This window comes from Giraffa tippelskirchi, chromosome 10, assembly GCF_054371585.1.
Source record: "Giraffa tippelskirchi isolate mGirTip1 chromosome 10, T2T-mGirTip1v1.2.pri, whole genome shotgun sequence".
Taxonomy (NCBI): Eukaryota; Metazoa; Chordata; class Mammalia; order Artiodactyla; family Giraffidae; genus Giraffa; species Giraffa tippelskirchi.
This window is the reverse complement of record NC_137284.1, coordinates 37,840,887-37,861,817: the sequence shown is the minus strand read 5'-3', so window position 1 is coordinate 37,861,817 and position 20,931 is coordinate 37,840,887. Positions and strand designations below refer to the sequence as shown.

Here is a 20,931-nt window from a genome sequence, read left to right as displayed (position 1 = left end):
TGTATTTGGACACTTTCAGTTACTCAGTATTTATTAAGTACCAGGAGCTCACTCAACAATATGTATAGCTTTTAGGATTGTTTTTATTTAAAATTTAAATAAGTTAAATATTAAAAAATTGCAGGATCTTCTTAATGTTTCATGTTCACATAGTCTTAGTTTTTATAGCTTTGACTGTTTGTTAATATTCTTACCAGATGATGCTTATGTAATAAAAATAATAGTGTCATTATTAGATAGCTAAAATGCCACTGTTAATTTGTTCATGGGGAATATACCTGTTTATTTTTCTTTCTTGTATTAGATGATTCTTGATTTATTTTGAGTAATGGTGTGATTATCATGAAAGTCTTAATATTTGTACAATTTTAGGCCCCCAGTAGTCTTCTTGATGCTTTGGAACAACATTTAGCTTCCTTGGAAGGAAAGAAAATCAAAGATTCTACAGCTGCAAGCAGGTACATTATTCTTTGTGGGGCAAAGAGAGGTAGTGATGTTTCTGAGAAAGTAGTAGATGAGTCGAGCTGAAGTTCCAGGTTATTTAATTTCTCTTCATCTTGATTTCACCATTTATAAGTCAAGTTTATTAATAGTATCAACCTCAGAGTTGCTCTTAAAGATTAATACATGTAAGTTTTTGTGGCAGTTTTCTGATTTTCAGTAAATGTCAACATCTCTTAAGATGATGACAGTAACTGTGTGGTTTAGAGTGATGTTCGTAACGTTAGTATTTCTCTTAAAGATAAATGCATGGGTTAATATGGTATATTATAATTATAAAACTCTTTTTTACAAATTTGATTCACCTTCACAAATAGCCCTGTGAAGTATGAAGTAGTAATTCAGGGACTCAGAACTAGGATGTCCAACATAAGATTTCATTATCTTTCTCTAATGCCAGTTCTTGGGGGTGATTGGTGACATATTTTCATCATTCTGTTAGACTTTTAGCTGATTTCCAAGACTAAGACCAATGGACCTAGCGAATCAAAAATAATGTAGATCATCTCTTTCTGACCTTGTAATGTTATTGTGTTGGTTAGTGGAAGAAAAATTTTTGAATAAATTTTGATTAAAACTTTCCTTCTTTTTGATGTGATTTTCTAATAGGTTTTTAGAAATATAAGGCCCAATTATTTGAGAAAGTAATGAAAAACATAGCCAAGTAGCTTCAAGTATACCGATTTACCTTATATGTGTTTTTAATTTCTAATATTTTAAAATTTCTTTAGAACAGTATTACTCTTCCTTTGTCTTCAGAGTTTTATCTTTATATTGGCTCATTTATAAAATTGATTTTTATATAAAACTTAAATAGTAGTTTTTCTACTTTGTTTACTTAGAGTAGAAATTAATGGCATTTGGTGTGTTATAAAAGGAAAATTAATAGCAGTCACTGAGGAGTAGTTTCAGGTTAGAATTCTTTACCACCTATGTTTATTTTGCCTAGAATTAACATTTGGATATTAAATGTTGGGGTTTATGATCTGGGTAAGTTTTTGATCTAAGGGAAAGGAGATGGCTTGCTGTGAATCCAACAGTGAGGAATGAGGAATTACATATGCATGTGCAAATATAGTATATTTGAAAAGCAAATTCTAGCTTGGCAAAAGGGTAGCAGATAGAAAGGAGGTGCCAAATGGACTGGTGACTGGGATGACATTAGTCTTCCTTTAGTAGAACCTCTGGGTCCTCTGGGAATGACATCTTTGGGAGGTGTTATAAGGGAAGCATATCTACATATGCATTATTTATTGCTGGTTCTTATATTTTCGTGTTCTGTAGTAGTACTGCCAAAACCCTGGTTGTAAATTAGAAGAAGGTCATCTCTTAATGAGAAATTTAATATGTTTTACCCGTCAGGGTTTTCCCTGAAGTATGTGAACTCTTTTCCAGTTGCATTGGATCCCTCCCTTGGGCTTGGGAGAGGCAGTGTCCTTCACCTTTATTGTGAATCCTTTCTGTATCCTTTCCAAAGTCAAACATTTAGTTCAGTCAGTTCAGTTCAGTCACTCAGTCGTGTCCCGACTCTTTGTGAGCCCATGAACCGCAGCACGCCAGACCTCCCTGTCCATCACCAACTCCCGGAGTCCACTCAAACCCACGTCCATTGAGTCGGTGATGCCATCCACCCATCTCATCCTCTGTCGTCCCCTTCTCCTGCCCTCAGTCTTTCCCAGCATCAGGGTCTTTTCAAATGAGTCAGCTCTTCGCATCAGGTAGCCAAAGTATTGGAGTTTCAGCTTCAACATCAGTCCTTCCAGTGAACACCCAGGACTGATCTCCTTTAGGATGGACTGGTTGGATCTCCTTGCAGTCCAAGGGATTGTCAAGAGTCTTCTCCAACACCACAGTTCAAAAGCATCAATTCTTCGGTGCTCAGCTTTCTTCACCGTCCAACTCTCACATCCATACATGACTACTGGAAAAACCATAGCCTTAACTAGATGGACCTTTGTTGACAAAGTAATGTCTCTGTTTTTTAATGTGGTATCTAGGTTGGTCATAACTTTCCTTCCAAGGAGTAAGTGTCTTTTAATTTCATGGCTGCAATCACCATCAGCAGTGATTTTGGAGCCCCCCACCAAAAAAAGTCTGACACTGTTTCCACTGTTTCCCCATCTATTTCCCATGAAGTGATGGGACCAGATGCCATGGTCTTAGTTTTCTGACTGTTGAACTTTAAGCCAACTTTTTCACTCTCCTCTTTCACTTTCATCAAGAGGCTCATTAGTTCTTCACTTTCTGCCATAAGGGTGGTGTCATCTGCATATCTGAGGTTATTGATATTTCTCCCAGCAATCTTGATTCCAGCTCGTGCTTCCTCTAGCCCAGCGTTTCTCATGATGTCCTCTGCATATAAGTTAAATAAGCAGGGTGACAATATACAGCCTTGACATACTCCTTTTCCTATTTGGAACTAGTCTGTTGTTCCATGTCGAGTTCTAACTGTTGCTTCCTGACCTGCATACAGGTTTCTCAAGAGGCAGGTCAGGTGGTCTGGTATTCCCATCTCTTTCAGAATTTTCCACAGTGTATTGTGATCCACACAGTCAAAGGCTTTGGCATAGTCAATAAAGCAGAAATAGATGTTTTTCTGGAACTTGCTTGATTTTTTGATGATCCAGCGGATGTTGGCAATTTGATCTCTGGTTCCTCTGCCTTTTGTAAAACCAGCTTGAACATCTGGAAGTTCACGGTTCACGTACTGCTGAAGCCTGGCTTAAAGAATTTTGAGCATTACTTTACTAGCATGTGAGATGAGTACAATTGTGTGGTAGTTTGAGCGTTCTTTGGCATTGCCTTTCTTTGGGATTGGAATGAAAACTGACCTTTTCCAGTCCTGTGGCCACTGCTGAGTTTTCCAAATTTGCTGGCATATTGAGTGCAGCACTTTCACAGCGTCATCTTTCAGGATTTGAAATAGTTCAACTGGAATTCTATCACCTCCACTAGCTTTGTTCGTAGTGATGCTTCCTAAGGCCCACTTGACTTCACATTCCAGGATGTCTGGGTCTATGTGAGTGATCACACCATCGTGATTATCTGGGTCATGAAGATCTTTTTTGTACAGTTCTACTGTGTATTCTTGCCACCTCTTCTTAATATCTTCTGCTTCTGTTAGGTCCCTACCACTTCTGTCCTTTATTGAGCCCATCTTTGCATGAAATATTCCCTTGGTATCTCTAATTATTTTGAAGAGATCTCTAGTCTTTCCCATTCTGTCGTTTTCCTCTATTTCTTTGCATTGATTGCTGAGGAAGGCTTTCTTAACTCTCATTGCTATTCTTTGGAACTCTGCATTCAAATGATTATATCTTTCCTTTTCTCCTTTGCTTTTCATCTCTCTTCTTTTCACAGCTATTTGTAAGGCCTCCTCAGACAGCCATTTTGCTTTTTTGCATTTCTTTTCCATGGGGATGGTCTTGATCACTGTCTCCTGTACAATGTCATGAACCTCCGTCCATAGTTCGTCAGGCACTCTATCTATCAGATCTAGTCCCTTAAATCTATTTCTCACTTCTACTGTATAGTCATAAGGGATTTGATTTAGGTCATACCTGAATGGTCTAGTGGTTTTCCCCACTTTCTTCAACATTTGGTTAAAAATATTAATAATAACTGAATGTATGTGTAAATCAGCTGATTTCTTAATAATCCTCTAGATGAGTGGGTAGAATATTTCTTCTGAAGTACTGATGTTGACTCCATAGGTTTAGTTCATAATTATAGTATCTATCCATGGCTAGCCCACTAGATCATTTTGTAACCAGGATGTAATGTGAAATGTTTGGCCAAAAACTGTATTACTTTTGCCTGATTATCCTAGGGCGACAACACTTTCCAATGCAGTCTCTTCCCTGGCAAGCACTGGCCTGTCTCTTACCAAAGTGGATGAAAGGGAAAAGCAGGCAGCATTAGAGGAAGAACAGGCTCGTTTAAAAGCTTTAAAGGTAGGTGTATGCATTTTCTTAAGTTATTTGGAATAGGAAGTATAGGTGCTCATAAAGTAACTGGGACTTCCATACAGACTGACAGTATTTAATAAATATTTGTACAAACAAGATGAAATTTAGTAGTCTTAATTTTTCATCCTGACATTGAACGATTGACAATACAGAGAATACCTTTTCTGCTATCAAAATTAGAAAACACTTTCTTTCAAAGGCCTTAGAAATCAGTCTGGTTTCTAGATTCCTTATGGTAGTGCCTTTTCCCAACAGGAACAGCGCCTAAAAGAACTTGCAAAGAAACCTCATACCTCTTTAACAACTGCAGCCTCTCCTGTGTCCACCTCAGCAGGGAGTGTAATGACTGCACCAGCCATTGACATATTTTCTACCCCTAGTTCTTCTAACAGGTAGGTGGAGTGGTTAACGCTTACCTTTGAATGCCTAGATTTAAAGATTTATATCAATTGTGCAGAGCTTTTCAGGTTTAATTTGATACCAGATTTTCATAATCATGAATTCACACAAAGAAGGTAGTAGTAAACGGTGGTAGTGAATAATAGCTAAACACAAAGTGAAAAGAGTTTATATTTTGAATATTTAAAAAATGGAAGATGGCTAAATGATAAATTTATACCAGTTAGAGGGTGGTGGTTTTTCTCTGGGCAAATGTTTCATTGTAAAAAAATAAACATTAACTATTATTTATATACATTTGTAAAGTTTCTAATGGTTCAAGACCTTGTGTATAACTCTTGGATATGTATGTATGATATGTAATTTCAGAATATCCTTTCATTAGCTACTTGAAACACAGTAAGAGTTAGCTGCCAAATTTCATATCTGTCAGGGTCGTAGGATCACTAATATAGGGTTTAACATGGTGCTTGTTGTTCATTTGCTAAGTCGTGTCTTACTCTTTGCAACCACATGAACTACAGTATACCAGGCTTTCCTGTCCTTCGCTATCACCTGGAATTTGTTCAGAGTCATGTTCATTGAGTCAGTGAAGCCATCCAACCATCTCATCCTCTGTTGTCCTCTTCTCTTCCTCCCCTCAGTCTTTCCCAGCATCAGGGTCTTCTCTAGTGAATGGGCTCTTCGCATCAAGTGGACAAAGTATTGGGAGTTTCAGCATCAGTCCTTTCAATGAAAGTTAAGGGTTGATTTTCTTTAGTTAGGATTGACTGGTTTAATCCCATGGACACGGTGGTTAGTGCATGGTAAATGCCACGTGGAGAGTGATGCTTGCTTGTTTTTCTTTGATTTTGTTGTTGCTGTTTGTTAAGTTATCCTTAAATGGTCTTCCCTTCCACTTACCTACTCCTGTCACAGTTCAGTGTAACTTTCGCTAACTCAACTGCTGCCTGCTCCCAAAAGTCTTAGTAGATATTGTATTTAGTTACGTGTTTTTCTTTCTTTCAGTTTTGTCTTTTTGTTTGTTTTGATTTTTGTATAATACTCTCCTTAATCCCCAATAACATCAAACCCATTGAGTGTTAAGTTTTTCTCTTAAGGATCTTAGAAAGAAGCCTGTCTAAGCAGGGTAGGAGGATGCGGGTAAATAGAAAAGAATGTTTAATATTTGAGGATAAAACAAATCATTTGATAAAGATCTAACATTTTTATTTCACTTCATACATTCAACATTTTCACCTTTTTAATAGTAATTAAGGACAAATCTTACAGCCTATTATGTAACACTTACTGCATAGTCTGTATTTTTCCCCAAAGCACTAAATTTATTTGTATTTTTATCACTTACAACACTATGTTTTACATCTAAAAGATACATCTTCAAAACTTTTTATTTTTGAATAAGTGTAAGTTAAACTATGCTGAGGTACAAATAATGCCTCAATTCTTAGAAACTGGAATCTTATTTGAGTTGTTTCTTAATCACGTAAAAGTCTCATGGTAAGATGTATGTAAGTTGTATTGTGTAATGAGGTGGCTGTGTTACAAGTTTATATCGTATATGCATGTATAATTTTTTCCCTGTATTACTGATACGCTTGATATTTGAAGCAATAGAGGTAAGGTTAATAGGTATTTTACTTTGTGGGAGTTTTGGTATTGAAAATGTAATTGGAGTCCTTTAAATATTAAAAAACACATTTCTTGAGAAAAATTGTCATGTATTTCATAATTTAGAATTATGTTGTTTAGGTTCTAGGTTCTTTTCAATAAAGAGACTAGTTTTTTCCTGGGCAAGATCTTGATTCTTTCCAAAACTGCTATTATTATTTGAATCCTCTCTAAACTTAAGATATGGTACTTGAATCATTTTCCAGGTCTCCTTTAAAATATGCTGTTATATGAGGGACATGTATCTTGTCAGTAACAGTATCTTGCTGAAACTGTTCTTCCTTTTGAGATTTACATTATTGGGGCTTTTTTCTCACTTAAAGAAAATGTTTTTATTTAGTGGAATGGGTGAGAGGAGTGACTAATACAGCAAAGTCTAATAAATAAATCATATTTTCAAAATATCTTTCTAGCACATCAAAGCTACCAAATGATCTGCTTGATTTGCAGCAGCCAACATTTCACCCATCTGTACTTCCAATGTCAACTGCTTCTCAGGTAGCAAGTACATGGGGAGGTAAGCATTAATGAATCTTTGTATGTTGTATAGGCATCTCCCTTCCCCATTTTGTGGGATTTACTTGCTTTCACTTGACACATGAGAACTTGAAAAATATTAATATGACAGTGAAGTTGTTTTGCCCCTTGAAGACATTTTCATTTATTAATAAATACAATTTTGGAATATATGTTCAGTTAAATTATGAAATGAGATTTAATGCAGATGAAAAAGGACCAAATATGTTTAAGTGTGAAATAATTCTTTCAATGTTGAATTTCTATTCTATTACCCAGAAATACATAATGAATATTTTACTTTTGGTATAGAGGAAAATTTACTTGCAGAGGGGAAAACTCATCTAATGAAGTTCTAATTAAATTCAGGTAGTATTATCAGGCAGTGCACTATCTTCTGTGGAGGAATGTCATGACAAACTTTTGCTACTTATATTTAAAATGTTCATTTAATTTAGATTTTAGTATTCAAAGAATTTTCCCCTAGTACCAACAGGAAAGTTTGCTGCCCTTGAGTAGTTCTTTGACCTTAAGGTGAACATATTATGTTCATGACCCAGCATCTTTGAAGAGCAAGCCATGTCAGTTTTTAAGTTAGACATTTAGTATGTTTTCAAATCATTTCCTTTGTTTGGTTTTGGTACTTCTGTTTGTATTTATGTAAATATTATTTTACAAACACAAAAAATTTTATGAGAGGGAAAGATATTCTGAGAAAGGACATTGTCTAGAAAACTGTTAGAGAATGACAGGCTACCTTAAACTTTGTGCTGGCTCACATGTAAAATCTAACTTGAGTGGCTTACCTCTCAGAGCAGGGATTCATTGTTCTAGTGGGGTTTTATGATATATTAGACTTTTTTCTTTATTTTAATAATTTGAGTTAATAACTTTTTTGGGTTTTTTAATAGTTATTTCTTAAGACTCAATTTTATATGATGGAATGTAAACTATGTCAAGGGAGGAGCTCTAAAATATTTTGTTGAGTGATGTCTAGAACATTTCTTGGTATATAGCAGGTACTTTGTAAGTGTTTGTTGAGTCAGTAGACATTTTCCTTTTTAGGGGGCAGATTATTTCTGGTTCAAGACAGAACAGGGAAAAGGAATAGTAAAACACTAAAATACTAGGTTTTTAGATTAATTTTGTGAGCTATCACTTTATTTTAAAAACTAATTGAGCTAAATCTTAAGATCTGGGAGTAATTTCTAAAAGTACTAAGCTAGTTCAAAGTCAGTGAATTTTTTAGAATTATTTAAATGATCTGTAGACAGCATATTAGGGGTTAAGAGAAAGGAATTTCTTAATAGCCTAATGATAATTACAGTTTTAGGATTTTTAATCTGGCAAAATTTACATGCTTATTTCCTGCTTATTGTGAATTGCTTTAGAAAAATGTTATTAATAGGATTAACATGACCATTCAAGCAGTTTTAGTTTGCTTACCTTTAAAAAAACAAACTATAGTTTTTCTAAAATTAAGACTGAAAAGTTGTATTACTGGAGAGATGAAAAATTTTACAGAAGACTTAGAACAATATAACATCTTAGTGAAACTGAACTGGGCAATAGTTTTATCTGGATACAGTTGTAGCAATGACAAATCAAAGTTTCTGTTTGGAATCATTGAACTCACATATGAAAGCAGATAGCCTATTACTGTGGGAGAATAATTTTAAGTAATTTCAGTATGTTAAAATTGTTTTATAGTCTGTTAGAAGAATTATCCAATAGCAGTTTGTGAATAGAATGTTGGGGAGTACATTTCATTGTGTTTTATTTTTCTATTTTAGGTTATTTTGGTTTATGTACTGTTTTCGTCAAAATTTCCCCCATATTTTAACATTAGGCTTGCTATCTAAATGTGGCACTGTAAAAATTATTTTTAAAAAAAGTATTATCAGGTATAAGATCTAGTTGGGAGCAGAGGCAGTAGCAATTGACTACTGTTTTTCCACAAGCTTACAGTTATATATGAGGAAAGCATGGTGATCTTACTATATAAGCCCCTCAATTTAAGAAAAATGAAACTTTGTCTTATATTTGGCTTCTGAGTTGGTAATAACTTCAAAGTTTTGACTTATGCATAAAGAGATAACGGAAGAGTATTTTAAGCCAAGAACTCTTAATACTTAATCATTGTATTGTTCATATCCATGAGATTCAGATTAAGATATTTTCCTTTATTTTTAAAATTAAAGTTACTGAGATAAATAAGTCTTTTATATAAAGCTTTGATCATAACAGTAAATTCCAGAAGGTACTTTTTTTGAAGTTAACCATTTACCTGAACATTTGAAATATGTAGCATTTTGTATCATGCTTTTATAGCATGTGACAAAACAAATATTAGATTTTTTTGATAATTCTACAATGTTATTTAATGCTTTTCTTGCTCTCATTTGCTGAAAATGAATATCAGCAACAGATTTGGTACTTAATTTAGTTCTTATTTGTCATAAGCACCACAGAAATGATGTGTATTTCCAATCATAGCTAGGTTAGTGATAAACAGTTAAGAGAAAGTAAGATTTGCCTGTTTATATGAGAGGTGTGTAAGTAAGATTACACCTAAAAATGAACATTGAAGAGAACACAAGCTCGCTTGTTTCTTTCATTGCATTATTAATGAACCTTTGATTTTTCAAGAAATGGTCTGGAGTCGAAACACACAATCGCTATTGAATACTAATAGCTGAGATTTCAGTTTTCACCACCTTAAAAACTTTGAGTTACAGCAAATCTAGAGATACACATTATATTCAGCTTAGTACACTGTTGTATATTTTAAGCAAGATTTCAAAATTTATTTCAGGCAAAAAAGAATGACCCATTCTTAAGTTTAATTTGTTTCTTTCTCAGCTGGCATAAAACACGTTATGGAAACACTCATTAAAAACACATTATGAAAACACTCAATTTTCTCTGTGCAAATGTAGATATCAGATATTTATCTCAAGACTAAAAAAATGACTGGTACTATTTTAATCTTTAACTTTTGGATTATTTTTTCTATATAAAATTAAACTTGCAAGTGAATAATGATAAAAATAATAGAAAAAAGTATTTAATAAAAATATGCAGAATTTTAGAGTTGCCAGGCTGATAAAGTTTAAGTTGGAATAGCTGGAACATTATTACTATCTTTTATCTTTAATGAATTTGAATTAATTTTTATGGTATAATTAAATCTAAATGATGTTAATCTACTATACCATAGTAGAAGTGTTTTGTCAAGGTAGATTAAAAGCTGGTTTTTCTTATTGGTTGATTGATCTAAACTTACATTTTTCTGGATACTCTTCTTTAGGATGTTTCATATAATAGGAAATGATAGACATTAAGTGCTTAGGTAAAAAGTATCAGTCAACAGAGTAGCAGATAACTAGTAACTTTTTCTAAACATGTCTTTTCTCATAGACCTAATGAATCTGTTGTAGAAATGTGTATATTCTTTTTTAATGACTTCTCTCATGGCTGTTTCTGCATGGACAACTAGAGAGAGTTTTTGTGTTACTTACTTGTCCAACAAAGTATGACGTGCTTTAAAAACTCCATGCCACTAGCAGATATTTCAGAGTAGTAGTAATACTTTCAACCGAACTGATAAACTTAATGCAGCTCCTTTCTTACACAAGAAGGAGTTAGAGTGGTCATCATTGCGTTTGTATTTTAGTACAAAAAGTGAATCTTATTTCTGACTCTTTTCTACTTTCTGTTTCTGAATTATTTTTTTTGATTCTTTCCCCCCATTTTTCCATTTATTGAGTTGGAGGGATGGGAAAGATGTTTATGATCATTTGAGTTAGAATAGTGTATCAGTGAGTTTTGGTATGTTTCTAAGACTTCATACAGTGACCTCAATTTTATTTTGATATTTTTCTTTTTGAAGTTACAGTTGCATGATTTGCAGAACACTAGCTTTCAGTTTATTGACTTTAAGGATAAAGTGTGCCTGTATTGTAATGCAGAAGCTGTTCCTTAGGCCATTGCCTCCTTATTGTTATGTCTTACAGTCTTAGAGTAGATTAATAGTGCTGAATACTGTATTCTTAAGTTAGGACCGCAAACTAGAATACACAAAAATAGGCTACTTGTTGAAGGACAGGAGTACCGTTCATTTTTAGTTGTGCTAGATAAAATTATGACAGTTTATTTTTGCTGCTCTTATTTTTGGTTCTCCCCATACTTAAGGAATGATGAGTGGCTTTCAGTCATTACAATGTTGGTTATCTTGAATGAGGAATAGATACAGTAAATATGTGGTTCTAAAATGACTTCAATTGTAGGACTTGATTATAGTATGTATTTGACACATTCTAGTAGGGAACAGTACATTTGTTATTCCTGCCAAATCCTTTAGGCTTTGAAACTTAGAGCCAGGCCGTCAGAGCTGACCCCAGTCTACTGCATGGCCAGTCTTTGGCTCTGTTCTTAATGTTCCCAAATCACTTTTTCCATCATTAGATATTTGCTTCATCTTTAGTTTTTGTTTCCTACATCTGAACCTGTGCAAGAGTTATATGGACATGTTAGAAACTCCTCCTTTTGGCTTTTTGAAATACTACTTATTCCATACTCATATCAGTTATTTATATCAATTATTTAAGTATGCATAGCTATGCCACCAGAGCCAATACACTCCCATCTTGGGTGGGGAACACGGTTCAGGTTAGGTGGCTCATTTATAGAAACATTTTGTCATTCTCTTTTTAAACTGCCTGACTGTTGTCTTTCTGATGTTGTAGAGCAGATCCATCCTTAGTATGCTGCTGTTGTTATGGACACAAAAGTATTTTTTTTCTGAGGGTTCATTTTAAAATATGTTAAATGCATTTCTTCCATCTTGGTGATTAGATTTGATCATTTGCATTTGAATTAATAATGATAATAGCTACTACTTTTCACTTTGCCTTTTTTGACTAATTACAATACTAATTAATTTACTTCCTTTCTTCATTTTGCTGTAATGCACTTGGACTGCACAGATCCTTTCTCTGCTACTGTAGATGCTGTTGATGATGCCATTCCAAGCTTAAATCCTTTCCTCACAAAAAGTAGTGGTGATGTTCACCTTCCTATTTCTTCAGATGTATCCACTTTTACTACTAGGACACCTACTCATGAAATGTTTGTTGGTAAAGTACCATTTAACCTTTCTTTCAAATTAATGTTTATACTGCCTAAGTATTTTTTAACGTATCCATTATTTTTAAAGCACTGCAATAATTACTTCAGATTTTAATAACAAATTTTAAAATAAACTAGCAATAGTGTAGTGAGGATTTTTTTACACTAGTATCCCTGATTTTATTTGATGCGTTTTTAGGAAAGAAAATTTCCTTTGAAATTGAATTTTGTTTTGTTCTCTGTCATATTGTAGCATCACATGCTACATCTTGTTTATTAGTTCAGAGAGTTGGTTATAAGAGTTGGTTGAAGAGTGACATCTCTTGAACTTACTTACACGTTTATGTGTGCTTATATTTTTCCCTTTCTGTTTGAGAGAGAGGGTGGTTATCACCCTTAGTAGCTTTCTTAATCTTTTTTTCCCCTTTTTAATTTCAAATAATGATATAATTTTATATTGTCTAAAACCTATACATACCCTCTGTCTAATCTTAAGGGTCTCACTTCATTGTTAGTCTGGAGGTAAATGAAAAATAGGAAATGAAAAGCAACTTGACTGAATAGCTTTAATTGTGATATAAAAATCTATTAAAAAAAAATTTCATACCAAAGTTATACCAGAAAGAGTAAGTTTTTAAATATATACTAAACTGAAATAAATGTTTTTTAATCCTGCTAAAAAGATTCTAAACCCCCTTAAAAGATGATGAAAGTGCTTTTATTCAATTCAGAGATACAGCGTAAGGTGACACAAATTTAAATCTTTGATTGAAGCAGCATGCATAAAGTCATCTATGTACCCTAGATAGAGCATGTGGCCACATTCTGAATATTGTGTTAGCTGTATCTGAGAGAGAAGAAGGGAAAGTGTGAAAGCAGTAGTTGGAGGTTTGAGAAAGTTTTCAAGGCAGGTGCTGTAATTACATAATTAGTCTAATAGTTCTAAAGTGTAATATTTGGTTGCTGTAATTCCTTTATTATATTGTAATACATTTAAAAATTAGATTAAAAGCAATTGAAACTAAATTATACATTTTGTTACTCTTAGAAATATGTCAAATGATGTACCTTTTTGCTTGGTAATAAGGGGTAACAAGAGTTATCTTTGAAGTGTTCTGTCTACAGTCTTTTACAGGTTGTAACTTTTCTTCATATTTACTGAATATGCATGGTATGTATTTAGTAAATATGACTGTATCTTTTTAAGTCTGTTCCCTTAGTTTGAGAATATGAAGCAGATATGACTTTGATTTGAGCTATATATTTCCATCTTATAAGTCAGAGCAGTGCATGGGCTTCAAGATGTCACATCTGTGTCCCCTGAAGCCACAGGGGACTTAACTTACTGTTAAATACTTTTTCTTTGTATTGCTACAGAGGATTGTTAGATACTCTTTTCTTTGTAAAACTTATTGTTAAATTTTTTTTTTTTATGAAAGTGAGTGCAGAAGGGGAAATTAAAACCACTGATATAAACCAGTTAGGCATTAATCTAGAGTAGGGGTCAGCAGACTTTCTCTTAAAAGGTTATTAGATTGTAAATATTTTTGGCTTGTGAGCCACGCAGTCTTTTTCACAGCTACTGAACCTTGACATAGCATGAAAACAGCCATAGACAAGATACAAACACATGAGCTTGGCTGTGTTCCAATAAAACTTTATTTACAAAGACAAGCAGCTATAGTTTGTTGATGCCTGTCGTAGAAGAGACCTTTTAGTAAGTCTTTCAGTGCAAGTTGAAAGTTCCTAAGAAGTACAGTAGTGTGATAAAATTTCCAGTAGTTTCTTACTCAGTAGTAAGAGCATGAAAGGGCCACCCAAGGCGTGTCATTGCTTATACTGCATCATCTAATTAGCCTCTAGCCACATGTCATCCTTTAAAGCTTGATTGATTAAAATTAAATGTTAAATACAATTAAAATTTTTCTTTCTCACTTGTACTAGACACATTTCCTCTCTTCAGTGGCACAGTGGCTGCCATAATGTACCGTATGCACATATCTGCATATTGTGCAGATTTATAAAGCATTTCTGTTACTAGAAAGCTCTGTTGGATCATGCTGCTCTAGAATAGTGATCAGGAAACTTAGTGTAAAGAGCCAGGTAGTAAATACTGTAGGTGATTTGATATGGTTCTCAGTGTAGTTTGTAGCTTGCCCTCATTAAAGCCCTAAGGAAACTGGGGTGTGTAAGTCAGGTGAGTGGGTTGTGGTCCCAGCCATGCCATGTTTTTGTGACTTTGTCGAGGCCTCCTTCCTCATCTGCAGAAAACATTAGAAGACTTGTTAGTATTGGCTTACAAGCCAGCTGGTTCATGTTTTTTCATCTAAAGATATGCAGTGTTAGTTATTTTTTAAAATTTGTTGTGCATATTATTTACATGTTTTAAATATAGTACTCATAATGGAGCCTTAAGTGCTTTTTCTTTTTTAGTAAGCTGTAAATTAAAGAACACCAAGAGCTTGGACTCCTCTGTTTTCTCTTTTGTTTTTGTTTGTTCCTGTTTTTGCTTTTAATTACTCCATTCCACTCTTAGCTGTTCCTCCTCACTTTCTCTCTTTTTCCTATCCTTTCTTTTACTCCCTTATATGCCTTGTCAGATACTTCTTGTGGCACTCAAGCTTATCGTAATACTACCCTTATGTGCCATGAGCCTTCTACTGTAGCTGGTTTATTTGGAGGTAGGTAACAATAATCTCTAAAATTTATTAGTTTGTTTATGCAAGAGGGATTTTGTTTTGTTGTTTTCCTTAAAATGAGTTGGTAAGAAAAAAAATAACTTGGTTTAATAAATAGTAGAGTTATTTTCTCAAAAAAGTATGAGGCTTATTTATTACTGAACTACCACCAAAATCTATTAACAGCCCAGCCAATTTTTCTCGGAGTTGTTTGGAATGCCTGCCTTTCTGTCCCCAACACTTGTTCATCTTGTACCTTTCAGTCAGCTTATTATTTTCCTCTTGAGATTGTTCCTACAGTACAGTATTAATAAGTGTTAATCTGTCAAGTGGCCCATGACAGACTTTTCATTGGGTTTTGTGAAATGAAAGAGTTAGGCAATTCAGTTTTCATCAAGTTAACCTTAACTTGTTGAGCCTATTCATCTTTTGCAGGGGATCCCTGAATCGTCTCTTTTGAAATGGTGATATTTTATAACTTTGCTTTAAGTCACTTTTAAAAATTAAAGGTTGACAATCTAATCAGCTATTATAATTTATTTTTTAATATAAATTTATTTATTTTAATTGGTTATAATTTATTAAGAATTTCCCTTTTACTTTTTTCCCTCTGCTAGTCGAAGCTGTTAAGATTTGAGGTACTAGCTCTGGATTACTTCGTATCTTTTCAACTCTTTTATACTTTTAGGCAGTAACATCATAATTTCACAGATTGGTGTCCCTAGGGACCTCAGGAGACGACTCCTCTCTCTATAGAAAGTAATGAAGTTGTTTTGTATTATTATGAAGGATAGGCTCATCTCTGATATCAACAAAATTCTAGAAAGAATTTGGGACAGGATATCAGAGGAAAATAGAAATTTGATATATTGTCCTAGTTACAAATTATTGTTCCCTTTGTTTTCCTATTAAATGATACCATAGCTCAGATATTGTTTCCATGATTTAAAGAACACTGTAAGCTTCTTACACTGTAATGGTGTAGCATGGGGATGTAATTATAAAGCACAATAGATTTTTGTCTTTCTTGAGTAGATACATCTGTTCCTTTTGTAAGGAGTTTTGAGAAGAACTGGCAAGCCTGTGGTGTATTTCTTAAACAGTTTGTGTACTTCAGAGAGCTGTTAAATCAGTATATGTAATTCTATTTTGATAGTGTTGTATTCGCATTGTATGGTCAGTGTCTTTGAGTTAAGAGTATTTTAAGGGCTAAATGATTATGGGATAAGATCAAACTTGTACATTTAAAAATCTTTGCCTCTACAGAATATTCATACTCTGATGTAAAATGCTACTTTTACAGTAGTATCATTGATGTATACCAGCTTGTGTGAGTCACTTTTAATAAAAAAAAATTAGTCCTTTCTGGCTTCTCTGACTTTGAGGACCTTCTTGAACTTCTCACCAAATCTTGTCCTAATTTTTCCCTTTTTCTTTAATATCAGTCTTTTTAGTACAGCATTATTATACTTCCTTCTATCCTGGTCATGTACATTAAGAGTTCAATGTGAGATTCTTACAGACTGAAATTGCCTTTAGCAGAAAGATGGGACAGGAAGAAAGAGTCTATGTTTAGGGCTCAAAAGTTTCATTTCTCTCTAATATAGTTATTAATCTTCTAATACCAGACATTTAAAACTTTTTAACATTATGAGTTTATAAAATTTAGAGATGGAAGAGAATTCCTTCCACAAGGAAGGAATTTATTATAGCCATTTATTCCAGCCTTCTGCAAGTAAAAGAATTCCTTCTTTGTGATCCTTGCTAGGCTGTTCTCTACTTGAATATATACTCAGTGATTGAAGGTGCCTTAAGTCATGTGACAGCCATAGTAGGTCTAGATGATTTTAATTCTTCTAGTTAGCCTGTAGAAATTCAGAACCTTACTTCACAAAAATAAAACTTGACACAATTGAAAATCTTACATTTACCTCAGCATTACCTGGTTTCAATATAAACTGGATGTCTTGGCTGAATGCCACTAGTATCAGTGTAACATTGACAGGAAAGAATAAATTTTCCCTTTATGTTCTTGTTTCAGCATAGTTAGTTAAATCAGTGTATTTGATTACATATGTTGCAGCCCCACTTTTGTAAGTAGTTAAGTTGAACTTAGAAGGTGGTTGAAAATAGCCTTATTTTTTTAATACTCAGAAAACATCTGGACACAAGGGGGTCATAAGGATTAGTGGGTTATAACTTTTAAGAGTCCTGTTACTTCGCAAATGAACTTAAACCATATAGCTTTTGATTAACCATTGAAGGAAGGAAGGAGAGAAATATGGAAGGTGAGTAGGTAGAGGGAGAAAGACTTTTTGGGATACTAAGTTATTTTTTTTTTTAACACCACAGAATTCTTATTTTATTCCCAGATAATCCTTTAAATTTTGGTTTCATGTAAAATCCTAGAATTTTAGATGTGTTTGGTTTTTTAAAGATCATTAGCATAAAAATTTAAGGTAAAAAATAAGCAAAAATGTTATTTTGTAATGAAACTAGTAATTCAACTTTACTTACTCTTTTATTTTCTTAGTCAGTGGGGTGATTTTGTTTTGGAAAATGTAATCACCACAAAGAGATGTGGTAGTCTAGGAAACATTTTGCTTGAAGGGTTTGCTTTGTTTTTTGTTGTGGGAATTTAGGGCTTTTTCCATCCTATTGTCATCATTATTAGATATCTATAAATGTAGAGTTATTAAAGATTGAGCTTCTTGCATTTTGGTTTCTCTTAGGGTTCACTCCTTCTCCAGTTGCACAGCCACATCCTTCAGCTGGCCTTAATGTTGACTTTGAATCTGTGTTTGGAAATAAATCTACCAACGTTACTGTAGATTCTGGGGGTAAGAAAAAATTACTTTATTACCTTTGTTCTGGTGTTCTAGTTTAGAGTCTGTGTAAGGACAGATAATGATATTTTTAACATGTGTCAATAGATGGAGTTAGGATAGCCAAAGAAGTGGTCCTCCTCCCTCAACAACTGGAAGAAAATTTCAAGCGACTGTTAGCCTTTATTCTTTTCTTAGTGGCAGTTTTGAATCTGGGAAGATTCTGTTTCTCCCAGAGCTGTTAAGAGAGAGAAAAAAGATATTTTCCTTAGATTAGAGTTCTCAATTACTAGTGACCGTGTGTAGAATGCTCTTTTACTGAAATGAAATTGGCTTTTTTGAAAACTAGGACAGTATTACCTGTGGTACCTTGATATATTGAAATAGTCTGTGTAGTGAACAGCTGGAATAATTAAATATCAGAGCTATGGGTGCAGGAGCTTTTTTTTTTAAATCATTTTGTAGTATGCTTGTTCATTTGTCTTAAGACAGCTTTATAGACCTATAGAGCTAGGTTTCCATTTAGTATCTTGTTAATTTGAAGTTTGTAAAGATTGAATTCCTATAAAGTTGACACTAAATTATGTTCTTAATCGTGGGTGTTAAGTGTAGTAATTCAAACCATTTAAACATATTGAGATAGTCTTAATTTCATAGTATACAGTTATTAATAGTTATCATAAGTATTTATACAAAAGTAAGAAGCAAGTTTATAAAGAATATGTACGGACTAGGAATTCATTTTTTTCTGTGCACTGGTAGGTTTACAATGATTTTTGATGTATTAAACTTTTTCCTCTTGAGTTTGTCTTACTGGGAGGAAGGATAAAGGATATAGAAACCAGTTCATATTTTATAAGCCCCCATTTTTGGTGACTTTCTTTTTCAAATTCTCTAGTATTCCTAGGTTATGCTATTGAGTCGTTTGGTGGCTTGGTTTATTGGATTTGTTTTACCTTTTACCCTTCAGGAGAGAACCTTAAGGGATTTTGTTTTATTTTTAAGCAATGTCCTAGTTTACTACATGATTCTGTGCAACTAGAGTGTAGTTTAGCTATTTCTTAGGTATAATTTAGACTGTTTTTAGACAGAAGAAAAGAGATAAGCTAGTGGTTCATTTTCACTTGATTCTAATGTACTGTTTTACATATACCTTACATTCTTCACTTTGAAGAGTATAAAAAGGTCTATAAAATATGGTTTCTTAAATGTTTTTTCAGAGATGTATTTTTTACCTGTATTTCTTCAAGTGTGAGTGAGTCTTCAGAAGACTTTATCAGCTGAGGGGGGAGGATTAATTCCATCCCCTTCTCATCCCAGTTTTGGAATAAGAGTAGTTTACTTGAATGCTTCTTTCTTCATTCCCTTTAACTTTAATGTAATTTTGTTATGACGTAAGACGAATGAATTCTGCCAAAGTACATACAGCCTCTTCAATCGATTTACTTTGAAATGGTGGATTTCTCTTTTTTTCCATTTAAGAGCATTTATTAGTGCCCATTTTCTTAGAGGAATTTTCCATTAAACAAGAAGAAAAGGCAGAGACCTCCTTTAGAAAGCTGTAGCTCTATAAAGTTCCTTACAAAATCCTATTTCATCTGTTTGTAACTTTAAGGCTTTGATGAACTAGGTGGACTTCTCAAACCAACAGTGGCCTCTCAGAACCAGAGTCTTCCCGTTGCGAAACTCCCACCTAACAAGTTAGTATCTGATGACTTGGATTCATCCTTAGCCAACCTTGTGGGCAGTAAGTATATTTTGAATTCTTAAGTCTTCTTTGCAATAAGTTGTTTTATAAAAATGAGTCTAGTTTTTAAATGCTTTTTTTTTCCTCCTGTCCTAGATCTTGGCATTGGAAATGGAACCACTAAGAAGTGAGTGTTAAATTTGTATTATTTTTTCCCATGTGCCATCTAGAGGTTGGTTTGGCTTTTATCTCAAGAAAGTATGTGTATAAGTGTTAATCTGCATCTTAAATGCTCTGTTCAATCTAAATTTATAGTAAAGAAACTTCATAATTACAGACATTTATATCTCACTTGTATTTATTTAAAGTGATGTAAATTGGAGTCAGCCAGGTGAAAAGAAGCTAACTGGAGGATCTAACTGGCAACCAAAGGTTGCACCAACAACTGCGTGGAATGCTGCAACAATGGTGAGTTGGAAAATCTCATGATATACTAACATGAATAATTTAGGTAAATAAGTACCGTGAAAATGTGTTTAAAGCAGTGATAAAGCATAAGTCCAAAGGTTGTTACAAAATTTAAGAAATAAAAGTAATTTTTATTTCTTTTATTCAGCTTCTAAAGGAAGCTGGGTTGACACTATTTGCCAGGTACATTTTTGTAGCTAACGTTTACTTAAGGGTTATTTTGTGCCAGACATCATTCTAACAAATACTGTGTGGTTTTGTTTTATATCATCCTCAAATTAACCTTACATGGTAGTAACTATTATTACCCCATTTTACAGATGAGGAAATAGAAACATAGGATTATTAAGTAATAAGCCCAAATAAAAAAGATGGGGTGGGTTTTTAGAACTCAGGCAGTGTTACCTCAGAGGCTATGCTCTTAATCATTATTCTCTACTGCTGGTTTCAAATCTATTATTTATTTATCTAAAATAAATAACACTGGATCAGTTGCTAATTTCACACACATACATGTGTTTCCCCTAACAATGGCTCAGTGTTCACTAATTCAGTGTTCTGGTGACTTTAAGAACCTTCATTTCAGTCTCTCAGTTGTGTCCGACTCTTTGCGACCCCACAGACTGCAGCATACCAGGCCTCCCTGTCCATCACCAACTCCTGGAGTTTACTGAAACTCATGTCCATTGAGTCTCTGATGCCATCCAACCAGCTCATCCTCTGTCGTTCCCTTCTTCTACCCCTTGAGTCTTTCCCAGCATCAGGATCTTTTGAACCTTAAGTGCAGCAAATAAGAATCAGCTATAAAAATTAGGTGACAGTACTAACAAAAACCAAGCAAGTATAGTTTCAGCTGTGTATATATACACATTCACACATCTCACATAGATTATAATCTTAAATCCTAAATAACTTTATTCTAGTAGATGATATATTCTTTTATTTTACAAAAGAGAAAAGGAGATTCAGAGGTATTAAGTTGACCACCTCGCTAATTGGTACCTGAGTTGAAACTCTAGACCTACCCAACTGGCCCCAGAGCCAGAGCTTCTTCAAGTATACCGCACTGTTCCCTAGTTCTCCACCCT

At 33.9% G+C, this 20,931-nt stretch overlaps 1 protein-coding gene across 36 annotated transcripts in view; it reads left to right on the top strand.

Moving 5' to 3' along the window:
- PICALM (phosphatidylinositol binding clathrin assembly protein) overlaps positions 1-20,931 on the top strand; it is a 97,292-nt gene that overhangs the window by 55,748 nt on the left and 20,613 nt on the right. For 6 of the 36 annotated variants that reach the window (XM_081537001.1, XM_081536995.1, XM_081536990.1 and 3 more), the window contains exons 9-17: positions 373-458; positions 4,331-4,454; positions 4,725-4,861; positions 6,953-7,056; positions 12,044-12,193; positions 17,596-17,703; positions 19,319-19,435; positions 19,532-19,562; positions 19,744-19,843. In XM_081537001.1, the coding sequence (XP_081393127.1) occupies positions 373-458; positions 4,331-4,454; positions 4,725-4,861; positions 6,953-7,056; positions 12,044-12,193; positions 17,596-17,703; positions 19,319-19,435; positions 19,532-19,562; positions 19,744-19,843 (957 nt within the window). Of the gene's footprint in view, positions 1-372; positions 459-4,330; positions 4,455-4,724; positions 4,862-6,952; positions 7,057-12,043; positions 12,194-14,785; positions 14,867-17,595; positions 17,704-19,303; positions 19,436-19,531; positions 19,563-19,712; positions 19,844-20,931 lie in introns of all 36 variants that reach the window. The other 30 variants (XM_081536998.1, XM_081536994.1, XM_081536988.1 and 27 more) reach the window with 8 other exon arrangements.